This window comes from Lepisosteus platostomus, chromosome 15 (genome assembly GCF_059453375.1).
Source record: "Lepisosteus platostomus isolate fLepPlt1 chromosome 15, fLepPlt1.hap1, whole genome shotgun sequence".
In the NCBI taxonomy this organism is placed as follows: domain Eukaryota; kingdom Metazoa; phylum Chordata; class Actinopteri; order Semionotiformes; family Lepisosteidae; genus Lepisosteus; species Lepisosteus platostomus.
The window spans coordinates 27,449,304-27,465,203 of record NC_142625.1 but is presented as its reverse complement, the minus strand read 5'-3'; the positions used below and the strand labels follow the sequence as shown (position 1 = coordinate 27,465,203).

The window sequence follows — 15,900 nt, the reverse complement described above, 5'->3', positions numbered from 1 at the left end:
TCCCAAATTTGAAGATGTACAGTCGTTTGCTCATCATTCATCAGTTTTTTCAAGTACAATACGAAACGGAATGTGAATAATACCGTTTCTACAATTTTCAGTTTGAACTTGCGGTTTGTTCTTCGCTAATAAGAATATTCCAAGACATTTTTCTCTTTTTCTTATTAACACTCTCTTGTCCTTAATAAACCTTTTCCAGCAGCAAGGAAATATCATTTTCAGCTTTTGGGAAAAACAATTTCTGCTGTGTGAAAAGGTGCAGCAGGAAAATACTTTTCATGTCATATTGTTGCATATATGAGGCTTCAGAAAATTCTGGCTTTCAAACTCCCTGCTAACACTTGCAAATACGTGACACAGCCAAGCAGCTGCTTTTTTCAGAGACTACAACACTTTCCGCATGTTTTACGACAATTAAACATTTTTATTGTGTAACTATTGAATTTGACAAAAATGTGGTCCCTTTTTTCTCATTGTTTTGGACTGTTGTTTTTCTGCAAAAATGAAGTTGTGTATTTTTACAGTTAAATTTCAATATTTTAACATTCACAATTCACCGTGCGCTTAATGATTTGAGTCGCTTGCTATACAGATGCGCTTGGAAGGCAAAATCTACACGATCCCTTGTAGAGGACGCGGTAAAATATCGATGGACCCTAAACTGTTACCTTCTATAAGTGACTGAGTGTAGCGAGGATTCAAGGCTTGTGCCTCAGAAAGCGTTTGATGCTTGGATTCAGGATTAGAGCGGTTCACGCACTGAGTGAACGGCAGCTTCACTTTATATTACTCCTAAAAAAAGACAAAAACACAAAATAGTTTATATTTTCATCTTAGTCTTAAGTGAAATTGCATTTTCAGGGCTCTAACTTAAGTTCGGGTTTAAAACCGCATGTGGACAAGTTTGGAAAGAGATGTTTGTTCCCAGAAGCTGACGTGGGACAGAGGATGTAACGCAGAGTGAGATTAGGAAAATTCCCAAGAAAACGATTCCCACCCGATCCCATCCAGGTGAGTAGTACTGGTAGCTCGCAATAAACCCATGTCACTTAACGCACCGTGTGATTACAGGCGGTGAATTAAAGACCATCTTGAAGATATCTTCGCTCCTTATTTATTGAAGTTCCAGGGTGGAGTTGCCGAAGGGCCATTAGACCACAGAGAGAGAGAAAACAAGGTTTGGGGTCGGATGCCCACTCCGTGAAGTAAATGATTCGTACTGCTGCTAACGATATCCTTCTTAAATTGGTGTGTTAATAACCTACCACAATAACCGTGTTTCCCTATTGATATAATTGGTAGAAATACTTTATTCAGACCAAATTAGGCTATTAGGCTTTAGCACTCCTTCAGCTCTCCGGGTTTAGACCGTGGTTAGTTCTGTATTCTTCACTCCAGCACGCAGGTTCAGAGCCGAGCTGAATTGCTCTGCTGAATTATTGACAAACTTTCTTTTTTTATGTCTGCAAGTGGGGCATCATCCTCCGCACAGCCCGGAGCGGAGAAGCGCTCGGCGCTGTGAGAGAGGATTGGTGTCCACCGGCCGTATGTGACCGGTCAGCCAGGAGCCAGGACAGCACAGGCCCGTCCGGGCACCGAAATAGCGCTGGACTGTGCGAGGAGTGTACCAGCTCTTTCTTAGTTCGCACCATATTTTGTATTGGAATAGTACTGTTAGAAACTCCTCGTTTAGTCTGAGTCATAAAGCTGATCATTTTCCTACTCCTGTTACTGCTGTAACAGCAGCCAAAACCCTATACTACTTACTGTACTCTCTGAGACTGATCCAGGACTTAGTTTAGAACAAGAGCTAATTAATCGAATTTTAATTGCTCCTAAATTGCATGCTAGATCACACTCTGCTGCAAATGATAATTGCACACAAGGGTTTTTAATAAAACCAGTGGAGGTAATACAACGATACTGAAGTTATGAGGTGTTAATTTTGACTGCACATTCAATTAGTCTATTTGGTAGCACAGCGCGTGCAATCGGCCTGCAACGAAATCAACCGGTAGCTGAACTGCTGGGAGCATATTGCTATCTTGTCTCTCAATGGCGCAGCGAAAAGCTTGACTGCGAGAATAGATATAACTACTTGCTTCAAGAAAAAACATGGGTGAAGTTAGTGGCTCTGTTTGTGGGTCCGATTTTAGTTATTCGCCACTGTATGAAAATCTGGGATACACGTGGATAAATACATCCATAAAGCATTGTTTTTCTGCCGGAATGTACTCGGCAGGCTGCGTTTATTTAAATAATCTTACGTTAACACATTAGAGTCTGCACGGCCGGGGCAGAGCGGTCCGGTTCCGTGGTGACCCAAACCTCTGAAGCATCAGTCTAAGGAGTATCAAATGTTTAATATTATTCGAAAAATGCCAGGCGTGTTATATTTTAAGAGAAATTCTGTGATTTACTTTTTTTAAGTCCTGAAGTGTGCCGTTAGGATGAGATCTCCTCACCCTGCCGAAGAGGCTGGGCCAGGCGCTGTGTGCTGGGCCTTTGGAGAGCAGAGCCGCGGCGCTCCCAGACTCTGAATCTCCATTACAGCCGGACGGGGCGCAGAGAGAGCGCGGCTGTGTTTAATGGGATATCAGGTGTCCCAGGCTTTACTTTCGCGCTGTCTCCCCGAGCAAATCCTATTATTATCAACAACTGCAAAGCTGAGAGACGTCCTAACAGTTTCTCTGCATCCGAGATCACCAGGGCTTCAAGCTAAATGTCAGTGCAAATTGCCAAGGCTCAAAATATTTAACCTGACTTACACCTCTTCTGTCAAGAGAGCAGCTGCAGAACAGGTGTTTATTTTGCTGGTCACAAAGATCTCGGGTACACCAGTGTTTTGTAACCAAAACGCTTCCTTCTCTGCTCTGCATTTGAGTTTTTCTACCACTTTATAAAGCAGATGAAAGAAAAGTAAACTGCATAAAAAGCTGTCTTGAGAACAGTCCAAGTTCACTTGTACAGAATTTACTCCCTCACTGTCCTTCTGTGTCCCCTCTAAACAAACCTCAGTAAAGCAACATCTTGCCGGTTTCTGAACGCCAATTTCCATACAAGTTACGTTAATTAATATGGCTGTAAAGGAAACCCATGTGGTTTTGAAAGTTGTTTGATGCTGGGAGAAATTTTTTTTCTTTTAGTGGTGTTTATGAGGCAGACAGAGAGCATCTATTTTAAGGACCATCTGTTGCAATAAATCAAACTCCTATCAGCATGACTGTTGGAAAGAAGCAAATCCAGAAACAATACAAGTCTCGCACAGGGCTGTGAAGATAGTTAACAGTTATCTATCAGTTCGCAATAACAGTTTTGTTCATTTCCACACTCTGTACTCCTTACCAAGAACAGAGTTTTCAAAATGTTTTGGAAGAGAGAGTTTTCTGGAAGAATAATTTCAGGAGCAGCTGGCTTCTTTGTGTCTTCCCAATTTCATGAAACCGGATGAAAGGAGTTTCTGGACAACGGGACAGCGAAACTGACACAAGAGTTAGAATAAAGCAGCACATCAAGTTCTCTCTTCCTCTTGATGATGCAGTGAAGTGCAGTGCTTGTATTCACTGATGGAGTCTGCAGTGGGTCTTTCCTCTTCACGGGAGGCTCAGTATGCCGCCCTAGAACCTCACTGTGTTTAACGTGTCTCAGTTTGATTTGATTCATGCTCCTGGATGCCTGCGCCTCAGTCTGCCTGGCGATGCTCTGCAGCTTGCTCTCCCCATGTCTGTGTTTTTCTGAAAGACAGGCTGGCAGCCTGACTGGCTGTGCTGAGCATGCAGACTCCACACAGAAAGATTCAGGCCCAGGACTCTAGCGCTGTGAGGCAGGAGGGCTGACTGACGTGCCTCTTTCCCACTCAATAACAGTGCCAGTACCAGTAACGGTTTCTGCATTTCATGAATCTAGTCTGACTGGTTGTACATGGATCTTTTTGAAGATGGGATCCTGGGAAACTGTGCTTGGTGTCTTGTTGCTCTTGGTCTGCATGAATGTGACCCCCATGAAGGACACAGTCCAGTGTCAGTCAGAGGTTTTGGTTCTGCATGAGATAAAATTGAATTACCTTGCGGTGATCCTGTGGTGGACAGCTGTCAGCTGTGAGCTGGAGTGTTTGTGTGGAGATGGTGGAGGGGTGAGCTGCTGGTGGCTAGTGGACGAAAGCCACAACGCAAAAACTCCAGCAGCTGCACAGGAAGCTGAGGGAAGCACTGTGAAGCACTGCAAAGCAGTGAAGTGTTTATTAAGTCTGTAGATCACGGAGAGATCTTAGCTTCAGGGAAACACTGAGACAGTCTTCACAGGAAATTAAATTGAAAGTTTTGTTGTTTTTAGATTAAAAAATAATAAAAGAACATTTTTCATGTTTGTAGCAAATTTAATCTGCATTTTGCATTTACATGTGCATCAGGTGATCATAGTAGTAATAATTATGTACATTTTTTAGCAGACCCAACAATCTAATTTGAATTACATTTAGCAATAATAGACATTAATAAAAGCCAAAAGCTCCATTCCATAACAGGAAAACCGGGTCCCTTGTTGTATGGTGGAGCTCGTGTTGAAATATCGGTTTGTTACGGCTGCAGCCCTGTAAAACGTGCGACTGATCCAGAAAGACTTGTTACATCCTGGTCCCTCAAACCCCTGATCCGCAGGCTGCCATGCGAGCAGGTTAAAGAGTAATTGTCAGGCTTAACCCTGTGGCTGACTTACCCCTGCACTGCACGCAGGATTTGTGGCAGCACAGAGACTGCAGGTGTTGTCGTGCTCTTGTCCGCAGGAGCTGGGTGGCCTGGCTGAAGGGTGGAGCTGGATGAGGTGACCATGGTGAGCGAGACCCTGCCTGCCTGGGACCCCAACCCCGAGGACAGCCTGGTGCGCGTCAACGTGGGGGGCCTGAAGCAGAGCCTGTGCTCCAGCACCCTGCGCAGGTTCCCTGACACCCGGCTGGGGCGCCTGCTGGCCTGCGAGTCCGAGGAGGCCATCCTGCAGGTGTGCGACGACTACGACGTCCAGGAGAAGGAGTTCTACTTCGACCGCAACCCGGGACTCTTCCCCTACGTGCTGCACTTCTACCAGACGGGCAAGCTGCACATCATGGAGGAGCTGTGCGTCTTCTCCTTCTGCCAGGAGATCGAGTACTGGGGCATCAACGAGTTCTTCCTGGACAGCTGCTGCAGCTACCGCTACCACGATCGCAAGCTGGAGGGCTGCCACAAGAGCTGGGACGAGGACAGCGACGTGAGCAGCGTGGACACCTCGGTGGACGAGATCTCCGACCTCAACAAGGACATGCAGCACTTTCAGGACGTGCGCTGCGGCGGCTTACGCAAGCGGCTGTGGCTGACGCTGGAGAACCCCGGCTACTCCATCCCCAGCAAGCTCTTCAGCTTCGTCTCCATCAGCGTGGTCCTCACCTCCATCGCCACCATGTGCATCCACAGCATCCCTGAGTACCAGCAGCTGGATCAGGACGGGCAGCCGCGCGAGGACGCCACGCTGCAGGCCCTGGAGTACTTCTGCATCTGCTGGTTCACCTTCGAGGTGCTGGCCCGCATGGCGCTGGCCCCCAACACCCGCAAGTTCTTCCTGCACCCCCTGAACATGATCGACATTGTGTCCGTCCTGCCCATCTACATCACGCTGGTCTTTGACCTGAGCGTGGGCAGCGATTCCGAGCTGGGCGACATCGGCAAGCTGGTGCAGGTGTTCCGCCTCATGCGGATCTTCCGTGTGCTGAAGCTGGCCAGGCACTCCACCGGCCTGCGGTCGCTCGGGGCCACGCTGAGGGTGAGGCCCTGCTCCCCGTCTCATCAAGCTCCACCAAGATGCATGTCTGCCCACTGTAGAGGACCTCATTTTCACACTGTTGAGGCACACTGGGGAGTCGGGGTCTTCCGCTCCTTTTGAAAGTGTGGGTTGTCTCAGGCCAGAATGTTCTTCCGTTTCGCAGAGCCCCGCAGCACGCAAACTGCTCATCATGCTTAAACCAGCATTAATACTTGGGAATTAATTGTTTGAAAGATCATACGGTTGGCAAAAAAAACAGCTTTGTGTAGGGTTGGAAACGCATATAAACGAGCTCTGTAGTGAATATTTAGGGAAGCCATTATATATTATTTAACCAGGAATCAGAGATGGTTATCGTCCTACTGTCCAGTGAAGGTGTAGTGAGTATGGGGGAGGTCCTGTTCAGCTCTATATAGAGTAAACTTAAGTCACGAAAGAGGACAGCAGGCCTAGGCAGTATCTTTTATTACTGTAGCATGAGTTCAATGTATTACCAATACAGAACAAAAGCAAAATATGGTTCATCCTGTTTCACACAAGACGGTTTACTCTGCCTCCTGGTCAGCTCCTGAAGCACGGGTAGGCCAGATCATCCCTGCTCTGCCAGGTGAGGCAGAGGTGGCTGAGGTGCCAGGCACGCGCAGGAGAAGGCAGTGTGTACCGGAGGAGAAGTGTCCTGCCTCACGATTCCAGAACACACTGTTCTGGAACTCTCCAGGAAGTCAAGCGATGCATAAGAGCCCAGATGTAACTTGAAGCATTAGGCTGGCAGCAAATCAAATGACCACGGCCAGTGAAAGTGATCCTTCCTCATTCTGAACCTTCCTATGATCTCCATCTGATAGAGAAATATTGTTCATTAATGAATTTAAGAATTTCCTGTGCCCTTTCTAATGTATCTCTAGGATTAGTGTACACCATACTGACCAGCCCCTGTCGTGGTATATGAATGTTCATTGATGGACTAAAGTATCACCATGTATCTCTTCTACCTCTTACATTCCTGTTACAGTTACATTATACACAACAGTGCTTTCTGGTTCCTGGTGATTTCTGTGTCCACAGTTCTTAATAGGTGCTAATTTATTAACAGACAGGGGTCCAAGTGGCACTGTATCATATGTCCACTGTAAGCATTACTTTCCTTCTGCAGATATGTCCTGTTACATTTTAGACAGCACACCTGACTAAGGGGAGCTCTGAAAATCAGAAACTGCTAGTAAGGTGCTACCAATTATTAATCCCATTCAAAATATTAAGAGCTGAAAAATATAAAATAATATTTCAGTGACAAAACTGAAACCAATTAACTTGTGGTTAATTCAGCTTGAACATAAAACAGGTGTTTGTGACTGAGTTAGAGAAATACTGATGTACAGCACATCATTTATATATTGTTAAACCTTATTTATATGTATTTTACACAACAATGATCATTATTCAATAATTGTAATTTTTTTAGAAGTGACCCATTCTGTCCAAAGTAATGGGAAGGTCCCAGCACAAAACGTGAGCACTGCGAAGTAGTAGCAGACAAGGGTTTTCCAAGGCTCAGGCTATTGTCCTCCCAAGAGGAAGTTCTCCTTTCTCACAGAAGGCAATAGCAGAGCTGGCTAATGCATTTATTCAGACACCCCTTGGGGGTTAGCAGGTAAAGGTTGCTGGATAAAAATGCAAACTGACACCAATACAAAACAATTCAGACTGGCCGCTGAAAGAAGCCACGGAGCTCCTACCCCCATTTATCAGAGAGCTGCGTCAGCTGTGGTCGAGTGTGTGCTTCCACAGCTCCACAGGCTGGTGAGAGCGCTCATGGAACTCCTGCCTTCACGTGCAGCAGCTGTAACCCCTCCCCACTAACAGACAGGCGCTGCTGTGGTGTTTTGGTAGGGTGGTGTATGAAACGGGTCTGTCTCAGCACTGTGCCGACTGAGGCCTTGTCCTGTCTCTCTCTCTGTCTCTCTGCCTGCAGCACAGTTACCGTGAGGTTGGCATCCTGCTGCTGTACCTGGCGGTGGGCGTGTCGGTGTTCTCGGGCATGGCGTACACGGCCGAGTACGAGGAGGACGTGGGGCTGGACACCATCCCTGCCTGCTGGTGGTGGGGCACCGTCAGCATGACCACAGTGGGCTACGGCGATGTGGTGCCCGTCACCATCGCCGGCAAGCTGGCAGCCTCCGGCTGCATCCTGGGGGGCATCCTGGTGGTGGCGCTCCCCATCACCATCATCTTCAACAAGTTCTCCCACTTCTACCGCAAGCAGAAGGCGCTGGAGGCCTCCGTGAGGAACAGCAACAGCAACAACCCCCCCAGCCCGATGGCGAAGAGGCACTCGGTGGCGTCGGAGGGCTCGGAGGGGGACAGTCAGTGTCTGGAGGAACTGGAGGACGATGAGGACATGGGGGAGGAGAGATCGGGGAGCATCAGCAGTGCAGGTTTCCTCACTCCCTGGAAGAGCAGCAGCCCCGTGGTCAAGAGGAAAGAGCAGCCCAGCTTCCAGTAGGCTCCTCATACAGCTCTGCCATATTAAAGTAAAGAGCCTTGCTTATTAGCATGCAGAAGAACTTCAAGGCTCAAAACCAGAGCAGCAAGGACAATCTGGTGGCTTGGTCATGTGCATGTAAAGGGCCTGACATAGGGAGACTCTGCAGAATGCCTTTCTCCATTTTCTCTGGCTTTAGAAGCATTTGTAGGTCGTGTAGACAATTGTATCGCACAGCTGAGCAGCAGGTCTCCGTGAGACAAGAGGTGGTCTAATGGACGACTAAGCTGTTGGAAATAGGACATAACAGGCTGAGGGACTGAGAGACTTCAAACACAATGCAGGGCTATTTACTCCATGGAGATTCATTCACAGAGCTTGCTTTTGTGTTTATTCTGTGACGGAAAGGAAGGGAAACAACTGGCGAGCAGCAGGAAAGCTCTGCTAACACGAGGCGTCCGAGAGCCTTCAACATCAAGGGCAGAACCGCCGACGAGTCCAGGGGCACAAGCGCTGTCTTGCACCTGTGGCTGGGTGCTCAGTGGGACCCCAGCTCACCAGCCCCCTGGCTGCAGCCGTCAGACACCACGATTCCGCCTCTCCACTGCAGCCCAAGACATCTGCCAAACAGAAACCTCCGTCCTCAAACCCAATTTACATCACTTTGGTTCAGATTCGAACCCGGCGTTCGCTACTTCAATACGCACACAGAACACAAGCAGACTGAAGAGGTTGATTCTCTGCTGTTTGCAGTAGCTTTTAGTCATAACAGCTTATATTAACCATGATGAAGGATCCACTCTACCAGGATGACGTTTAAGTTTTTATTGCCTTCATAGCCTGAGGGCTAAATAGACGCTCCTGAGAGATGATTTTATTAATGCATTGAACTGCGCAGTTCCTGAGAAAGATACATCTTTATTCGCTTAGTGCTTCCATCTGCTGCTATGCTGCTTTGTCTCTGCCTTTATTTGAGCTCAGGCTCAGGAACCTGAATCATCCTTCCCTGCACTCCTGCCTCAGGAGCTCTGTCTGGCTCCTCCCATTTATGCAATTTCTTCATCTTCACCCAGCTGATGAAAACAACAGAAATTGTAGTTGATGAATGTGAGTGTATTTGTGGTTCAAATCAATATTACAAAAAGCGTGCACTTGTTCACTTACAGTTTTGCTCAATTGCTTATATGAAATTCCTGAAACTGGTGACAATGTCGGAGCAGTGAACCCATATCCCCAAACTCTATCACAGTTTGCAAAATAATGCAAAATGCCCTAAGACACTCAAAATATTTACCACAAAGCTCAAAATCAAAAAACTCTGCCAAACAGTACAACAGTGTGGGTAAATGGGAAACTCTCTCTCTCAGTGTTCAAATAGCACCATACAAAATACTATGTATCAACACTATGTATGATCTTGAGTGCATGTTGGACCTTACAGTCCAGCTGTGACTGGACATCACTGCAAGTGTCTTTAATGTATCAACAGTTTTGCTGTAAATAAGGACATTCCCACACACAATATAACAAAAAACAATATATTTGGGGAAAGTCTTCACTCAGAAAACTGAAACCAATGCACATACATAAAGAGAAACAATGTAATATTGTAAACAATTTTTCATTCCATAAATCCAGTAAAACAAGAAAGATTAGTGGTCCAATTAAACAAAAACCAAAACAAAAGTGAAAGAGACAATAAAGATCAGTTGTACACACCTCACTGGCCATTCAGTCTCTCTTCACAGCTGGGACAGATGTTTATCCACATCGCACCTCATGGATTCTCTCTTAGTGCAAGTAAAACCATCCTGCAGCCTCCTTCAGTCCCTGTTCTGTCCCCACAAGCAGCCGTCATGACCTCCAGCAGAACCCATGTGATCCTTCATATGTGTTGCAGGAGGGGTAACGTGACCATTCGCACACATCGAGCAGAGGTCACATGACCATTCGCACACATCGAGCAGAGGTCACGTGACCATCCGCACATGTTGCGGCAGATAAACAATATATTAGGTCACCAGTGAATCAGTGTCTGTTATATCCATCGGGTGTTGAACAATTTTAGCAGTTAAGATTTGTACCCATGAGGTAGTTGACCACACTTGGAACTGGTTTCTCTGTGAGCTAATGAACACATTCTGTTGCTCAAGTCATAATCTATTGGTCTGTGTGTCAGTTGCAGAGATCTATAATCATTGATTAGCACAAATGTGCTTGACCTGTGCATCTTGTGTGAACACAATCATAAATGATATAGTGATTCACAAATCATGCTACTGTTGCAGGGATTGCATTAACGGTTTTGAAAAAGTAGATAATGTTTCAGGAATTATGTTTAAGCATTTGAGAAAAACTATAACACTTACCTAGTGACAATTTTTATTTTTGTTAAAAGATCAGCAGCACATGGTGCCTTACAGTTTACTGGAGAGAAACTTCTAACTTTTCATGAAGCTACAGTGGATATCAAAATATTCACGTCCCTTGGACTTTGTCCTATTTCATTGTCTTACAATATGAAATCATAATGTACTGTATTTAACTTTCCTGCTGTGGTTACTGTCCCTGTAGAAAGAGACACATCTTGTATAGAAGCTGCGTATTTTAACCAAACTGTTTATGAGAAACTTTAATATTTAAATATTTTTGTTGTCACAAGTGTCACATTTAAATACAATTTCCAAAATAGCTCTCCAAAACATAATTTTAAAGTAATGGCATCAGATTATTAGCCAGGTTGGATGGAATCAAAGTTCGACATCTAGTAATTTTTCCAATGACAGGTAGCTTTTTTCAAATCCCTTATGTAAAGTGAAAAAGCCGGAGGAGCTGCAGCAGCAGGCCTGGGTTACAGGATGGTGCAAGCCCACTGCACAAGACGATACTTTCTCACAGTTGCCAAACGCTGCTTATGAGAAACTACGGATCCTAAATATTAACCCAAAGCAATAATGGAAGAGTCTTCCGTTCTCAGGGTCTGCTTTACTGAGCTTTGTGTCTTTAAAAGCATTTGGTGTTAATGCTTTTAAGAAGGTTAAGAGTTTGATACTAAGGCAGGCAAGACCTCCCAGAAACAACTGCCTCTGTTGTACTGGGATTCCAGACTTCCAAATTAAATTAAACCGCTTCCACTCAGCTCCTCTAATTAGTTTGACTTGAGGCACTGCAAATTCCCAAGGCTAGCTTCAGGATGGCAAATCCCCATTGAGGTCTTGCACTGTGGCAACCAGGAACAGTAAGACAGAGTATTTCAGCACTGTCTGTATTTATCTCCCTGACATTCTACTAAACGTGCCAGTGCTTTCTTGGGTTCAGGATTCTGTTCCCTGTATCAACGCAGCCCTTGTGCATTTGATAGAAACTGCCAAGCAGTAACACTGAGGAACATGTGCTTTAACACACCAGCCTGCTGGTGCCACAGGTAGCACCTGACCTCACAAGACCTGGGCACTTTGACCCTGAGTCACCCAGCTCTTCCTCTCATGCCCCAGGAGAAAGCCCACTTCAACATACCAGTCTTCCTTCATGCACTTTGGCATCTCGTCAGTCTTCCAGCAGCTCCCCGAGACAGAGCAATGAACATACCGATCTGCAAACCACCTCCTCCTCTATAGGTAATACACTTTATTTCTTATTTCATGCTAGCACAAGGGTAGGGGGGACTTTAATATCTAAACATGCTAGTTACATTCGTTACCTCTCCAGAACACCAGGAGCTTCCGTCCAGGTGAAATTCAGATTTGAGGGATGACTGAGCTTGCAGACGAGCATGGCCCTGTAATCAAATGCAGTCTTCCTTGACCAGAGGGCTGTGAGGTGATACGGTCTGAGGATTGTATTCACAGTTCAGTTCCTTTTATTGGGAAAGAAGACATTTAAAAATAGCAAATGATTAATGGCAGGTCTCTTGCTTCCAAAGGCTTTATACAGATATTGTATAGTATTGCATCTCAGCTCTGAGACGCTGGCAGTGGCTGGGGAAAAACAATCCTGACCTTTCATTAAAGAGCACCTGCAACTGCACGACTTCGACCACATTGTCGTTATTGCCCTCAGGTGCTCATCAACTTTACACCTCACAAATAAAATGTCAAACTTGTGTTTTTCTCTGGGCCACTATCTCGAAATATGAAATCTCATTGCTCTACAGGCCTAAAAAAATCCTTATTAACCTTAGAAACAATCTGTGTTCCTGACACTGTTTTGGGGGCTGCCCTATGACACTGTAAAGTCGATGTAGTTATTCTGGGCATGTCGTATGCATATAATCTTGGGTATGAGCTGGATATACATGTATATATAAATGTGTTTTATTCAATAAAGATTAAATAAGAACAAGCATGGCTTTTATTTTTAATGTGTAGCAGAAATAGAAAATAGCAAGAAAATCAAACAGCAAAAAATATCTTGGCAGAAAAGACCATCTCCACCTCTCGTAAAAGGCATTTTACCAGCAGCAGTCCGCATTATTTTCTGGTAAAGAATAAGAAAGAAGGGAATGCTCATGTTACAAATTGAGAATCGTGTAACAGGAAAAACTCATTGTTGAGCGGAATGCTTGTGGGAATTGAAGAAAGTCAGTCAGGAACACTGAAAAGGTGAAAACGCCTGAGCCAAGCGATGCTGAACCAACCACTGCTGCAAACATAGTAAGGCAGGAAAATCTCTCTTCCTCTCCACTTTTCTCCCTCTTGGTTTACGACTTGCTCTCTCCTTCTCTTTGCTACTTGATTACGCAGAAAGATCATGCAAAAGGCTTTCTTTCAATAGGTATCGCAACAGTATACAAGCAAATTTTTTTAATCTGGACAAAGTGGAACAACTCTAAATACAACAAATCGAGAAAGAACAGTTATGTTTTACTGAATTTGCAAGGGAAATACTGTTAGCGCCTTTGTCCCCAGTATTACAGCGTGCTCTCCACTTCAGCTAAAGCACAATAAACAAGCCCACCAGACACCAGGTGACGAAAGTGGCTCCGTATCGGACACTCCTACTATTAAAAATTCATACCCTTAGCTATTTTAGCTAACCAGGACAAATCAAACAGGAACATAGGAAGAAGGGGATGGAAATGAGCTGGAGTTCTTTTACATTCAGGAGTTTTATACCACAGCACTAAAACTTTTAAAGGAGAAGTAGAGGACAGATTTGCAAAGGTATTCATACAAATTGCACTTCCTCCTCGTCAGTTATTCACCTATGGAACAGGAAAAAAAATAATCTGAAAAAATATTACTACAAAGAGTGAATATTAAATTTTTAATGTACAAACTCTACAAAACACTTTAAAAAATGTGTTATTCCACATTATTGCAAAATTAAGGACTATTTTTGCTACCGTCATTATGGAATAACAGATCCGTTCATTCCCATAAAGACACGCCCTGATCCAGTGGACACTATACTTCTATTAAAAATATCATTTTTAAATGAAAGACCAAAAAAACACAATTTAAATTCATCAACATAACATCACACATACTGTAGAGATTGCATTCTTTAACACAATGTGCCCCCACAGAGTTTGTCAGATAGACTATAAGGCCACTGTGGTAGTAAGGAAAATGTGGTTTAATGTTAACCCTTTTCAAAAATGTATTTGCAATTAAAACTCAACAGATAAAAGGAAAGATGCACATTCCTTCAAATCTAAGACACAGTTTTCATTATATAGTGTAGCAGCCAGGAGGTCTGATAATGGATAGGAAGGCAAGAGACTCAGACTCTGCTCACACTATTACATCACTCCAAGCTGAAACACAGAACTCGAATTTTACGCTGTGCGCTAACATACTGACATTTCACTATTAAAATCCCTTTAAATCATTTATACACATAACTGAAATTATTTGTAACAGCAATTGACTGGCAGCATTTACAAGACTTAAGAGGAAAGATTCCAGTTCTTCTGTGTGGTCACGTGGGCTTTATGACAATACTAAAATCACTCAAAAACCCTGAGCAAACCCTGACCCCGAGAAGCTGGTTATCGCATAATTAAAAACAAGAAAAGGCTTTACAGACATTGCAACTGCATTGCTACTGTAAACAAAAACTGAACAATTAAAACACCTGAACTGAAATGTTAGCCGGAATTAAAGCCATGATCAAGCGGACAAAAGATCCACCGAACAGAAGAGGCCGACAGCGCGGGCTGGCACTCTCTGAGCAGCCGCCTGCTGGGCTCTGCATTTACTTGGAGCCCTGATTCAATTACACAGCAGTCTGCTGCTGAAACCGGCTAGGAGAGAGCACTTCAGGAAGATGGGAAGCTGCATTTCTGGACCACTTCCCCTCTATGATCTCCCAGTGGAACCACGTTATCTCATGACTGTAAGCTCGCCATCAGCAGTGCTCTAACCTCTCCGTGCAGAGAATCCCACAGATGTGGGCACTGGGAATATTTTTCTTTCTGACCGACTAGTGACTCTTCCCATGAGGTGGAATCATGGTTCAACTGCAGTGCAGTAATGAAGTGCATTGATCTAGGTCCTTACTTTTACTATACCAAAAACAACAGTGCTGCAAAAACACAGATCAGAGGATAGCAGACTATGTTACTGCTCTGAAGTGAAGAATTCACATCTATCTAATGGAAAAACACATATGCATATACAATGTACCTATTAAACAGTCTCTGTATTGATATCTCGCTCAAACCACTCCCTTAGATGTTTCCTTTTGTGGGTGGATACTGCAGCTAAACAATGCTGCAGCAATTTTTTCAAACCAGCTTCTAGGAGCAATACTCCAGTACCACAGTAGTAAAAAAAATATTCAGCTTGCTCATACAGTCAGACTTACCTGTACTGTATAAAAACAATAATAGTAATAAGTTAAGAACTTTTCTGCACCTCAGCAGTCCAAATTTACAGCACATCACAGTCTTGTACCAAATATGTTTTGTATGAAAAATAAATTTTAAAAAATCGACTTCAAAATCTGGAAAGGAATAGAAAAATCAATGGGATCAGCCCGTTTTTTCAGTTGCTCAGTACAGTGCAGAGACAGACTCGGAGAAGTCCTGTCTTTGGGACAGAGGTCAGGGAGCAGTGGCCACACTCCTTTTCCACCATGCTCCTCCCACAGCTACCATGGTAACTCTGGGCCTCAGAAGTTCTTCTGGCGTCGTTTCTTGGCCTCGATGGCATCCAGGATGGGCTGGCGCTTGGTCTGATACCGCTGGCGGATCTCCTCGATCTCCTGCTCCATCTGGGGCTCCAGCGAAGTCAGGCGGCTTTGCAGCTCCTCCACACTCCAGTTCTTCATCTGCAGAGGCAGGAGTCCCTGTTAAACTAGCACCCCACAGACCCCAATATCCTTCTCACAGACCCCATAAACCCCTAAGGTGACAATAAATACTCCCCCAACACTCACAGTCAACACACTACTTTATACCAACTCCAAATATCACCTTGCCATTGTCACTTTTTCTTTTTTTTTTGTCAGCCCAGTGGTATCGTTTTCTACTGTAACCTCAAGTTCTCTCACTAACACTCTGGCTTGTCAGTCACTATGGAGGAGGCAAAGAAACTCAGCTTCATGTGGTTAAATTTCATGATCAGGGAAAGCTACAGCATAACTGCCTCTTGAATGAACGCAACTGAAATTCTGTACAAAAA

At 44.6% G+C, this 15,900-nt stretch overlaps 2 protein-coding genes across 3 annotated transcripts in view; one reads left to right on the top strand and one right to left on the bottom strand.

Annotated features, from left to right (window-relative positions):
* The first annotated feature begins 698 nt into the window (after nt 1-698).
* Nucleotides 699-12,613, top strand: LOC148648442 (delayed-rectifier potassium channel regulatory subunit KCNS2). 2 transcript variants are annotated; one of them, XR_015926750.1, is made up of 4 exons: nt 699-1,011; nt 4,781-5,790; nt 7,763-10,177; nt 10,242-12,613. XR_015926750.1 is itself a non-coding variant. In XM_088607961.1 (3 exons), the coding sequence occupies exons 2-3, from the start codon at nt 4,825-4,827 to the stop codon at nt 8,291-8,293; spliced, it is 1,497 nt and encodes a 498-aa protein (XP_088464087.1). In that variant the 5' UTR covers nt 699-1,011; nt 4,781-4,824; the 3' UTR covers nt 8,294-12,613. The 2 variants fall into 2 exon arrangements, 1 of the variants encoding a protein (XP_088464087.1); XM_088607961.1 differs by having other exon boundaries at nt 7,763-12,613.
* LOC148648441 (serine/threonine-protein kinase 4-like) overlaps nt 9,797-15,900 on the bottom strand; it is a 32,714-nt gene continuing 26,610 nt past the window's right edge. Inside the window, exon 12 of the mRNA XM_088607962.1 lies at nt 9,797-15,547. Within this exon, the coding sequence (XP_088464088.1) occupies nt 15,389-15,547 (159 nt within the window). The 3' untranslated portion in view covers nt 9,797-15,388. The remainder of the gene's footprint in view (nt 15,548-15,900) is intronic.

Bases quoted from the DNA above. Each gene is read 5' to 3' on its own strand.
- LOC148648442 (XM_088607961.1), top strand. From the start codon at position 4,825: ATGGTGAGCGAGACCCTGCCTGCCTGGGACCCCAACCCCGAGGACAGC. The intron at 5,791-7,762 runs GTGAGGCCCTGC...CTCTGCCTGCAG, and splicing joins CGCTCGGGGCCACGCTGAGG to CACAGTTACCGTGAGGTTGG.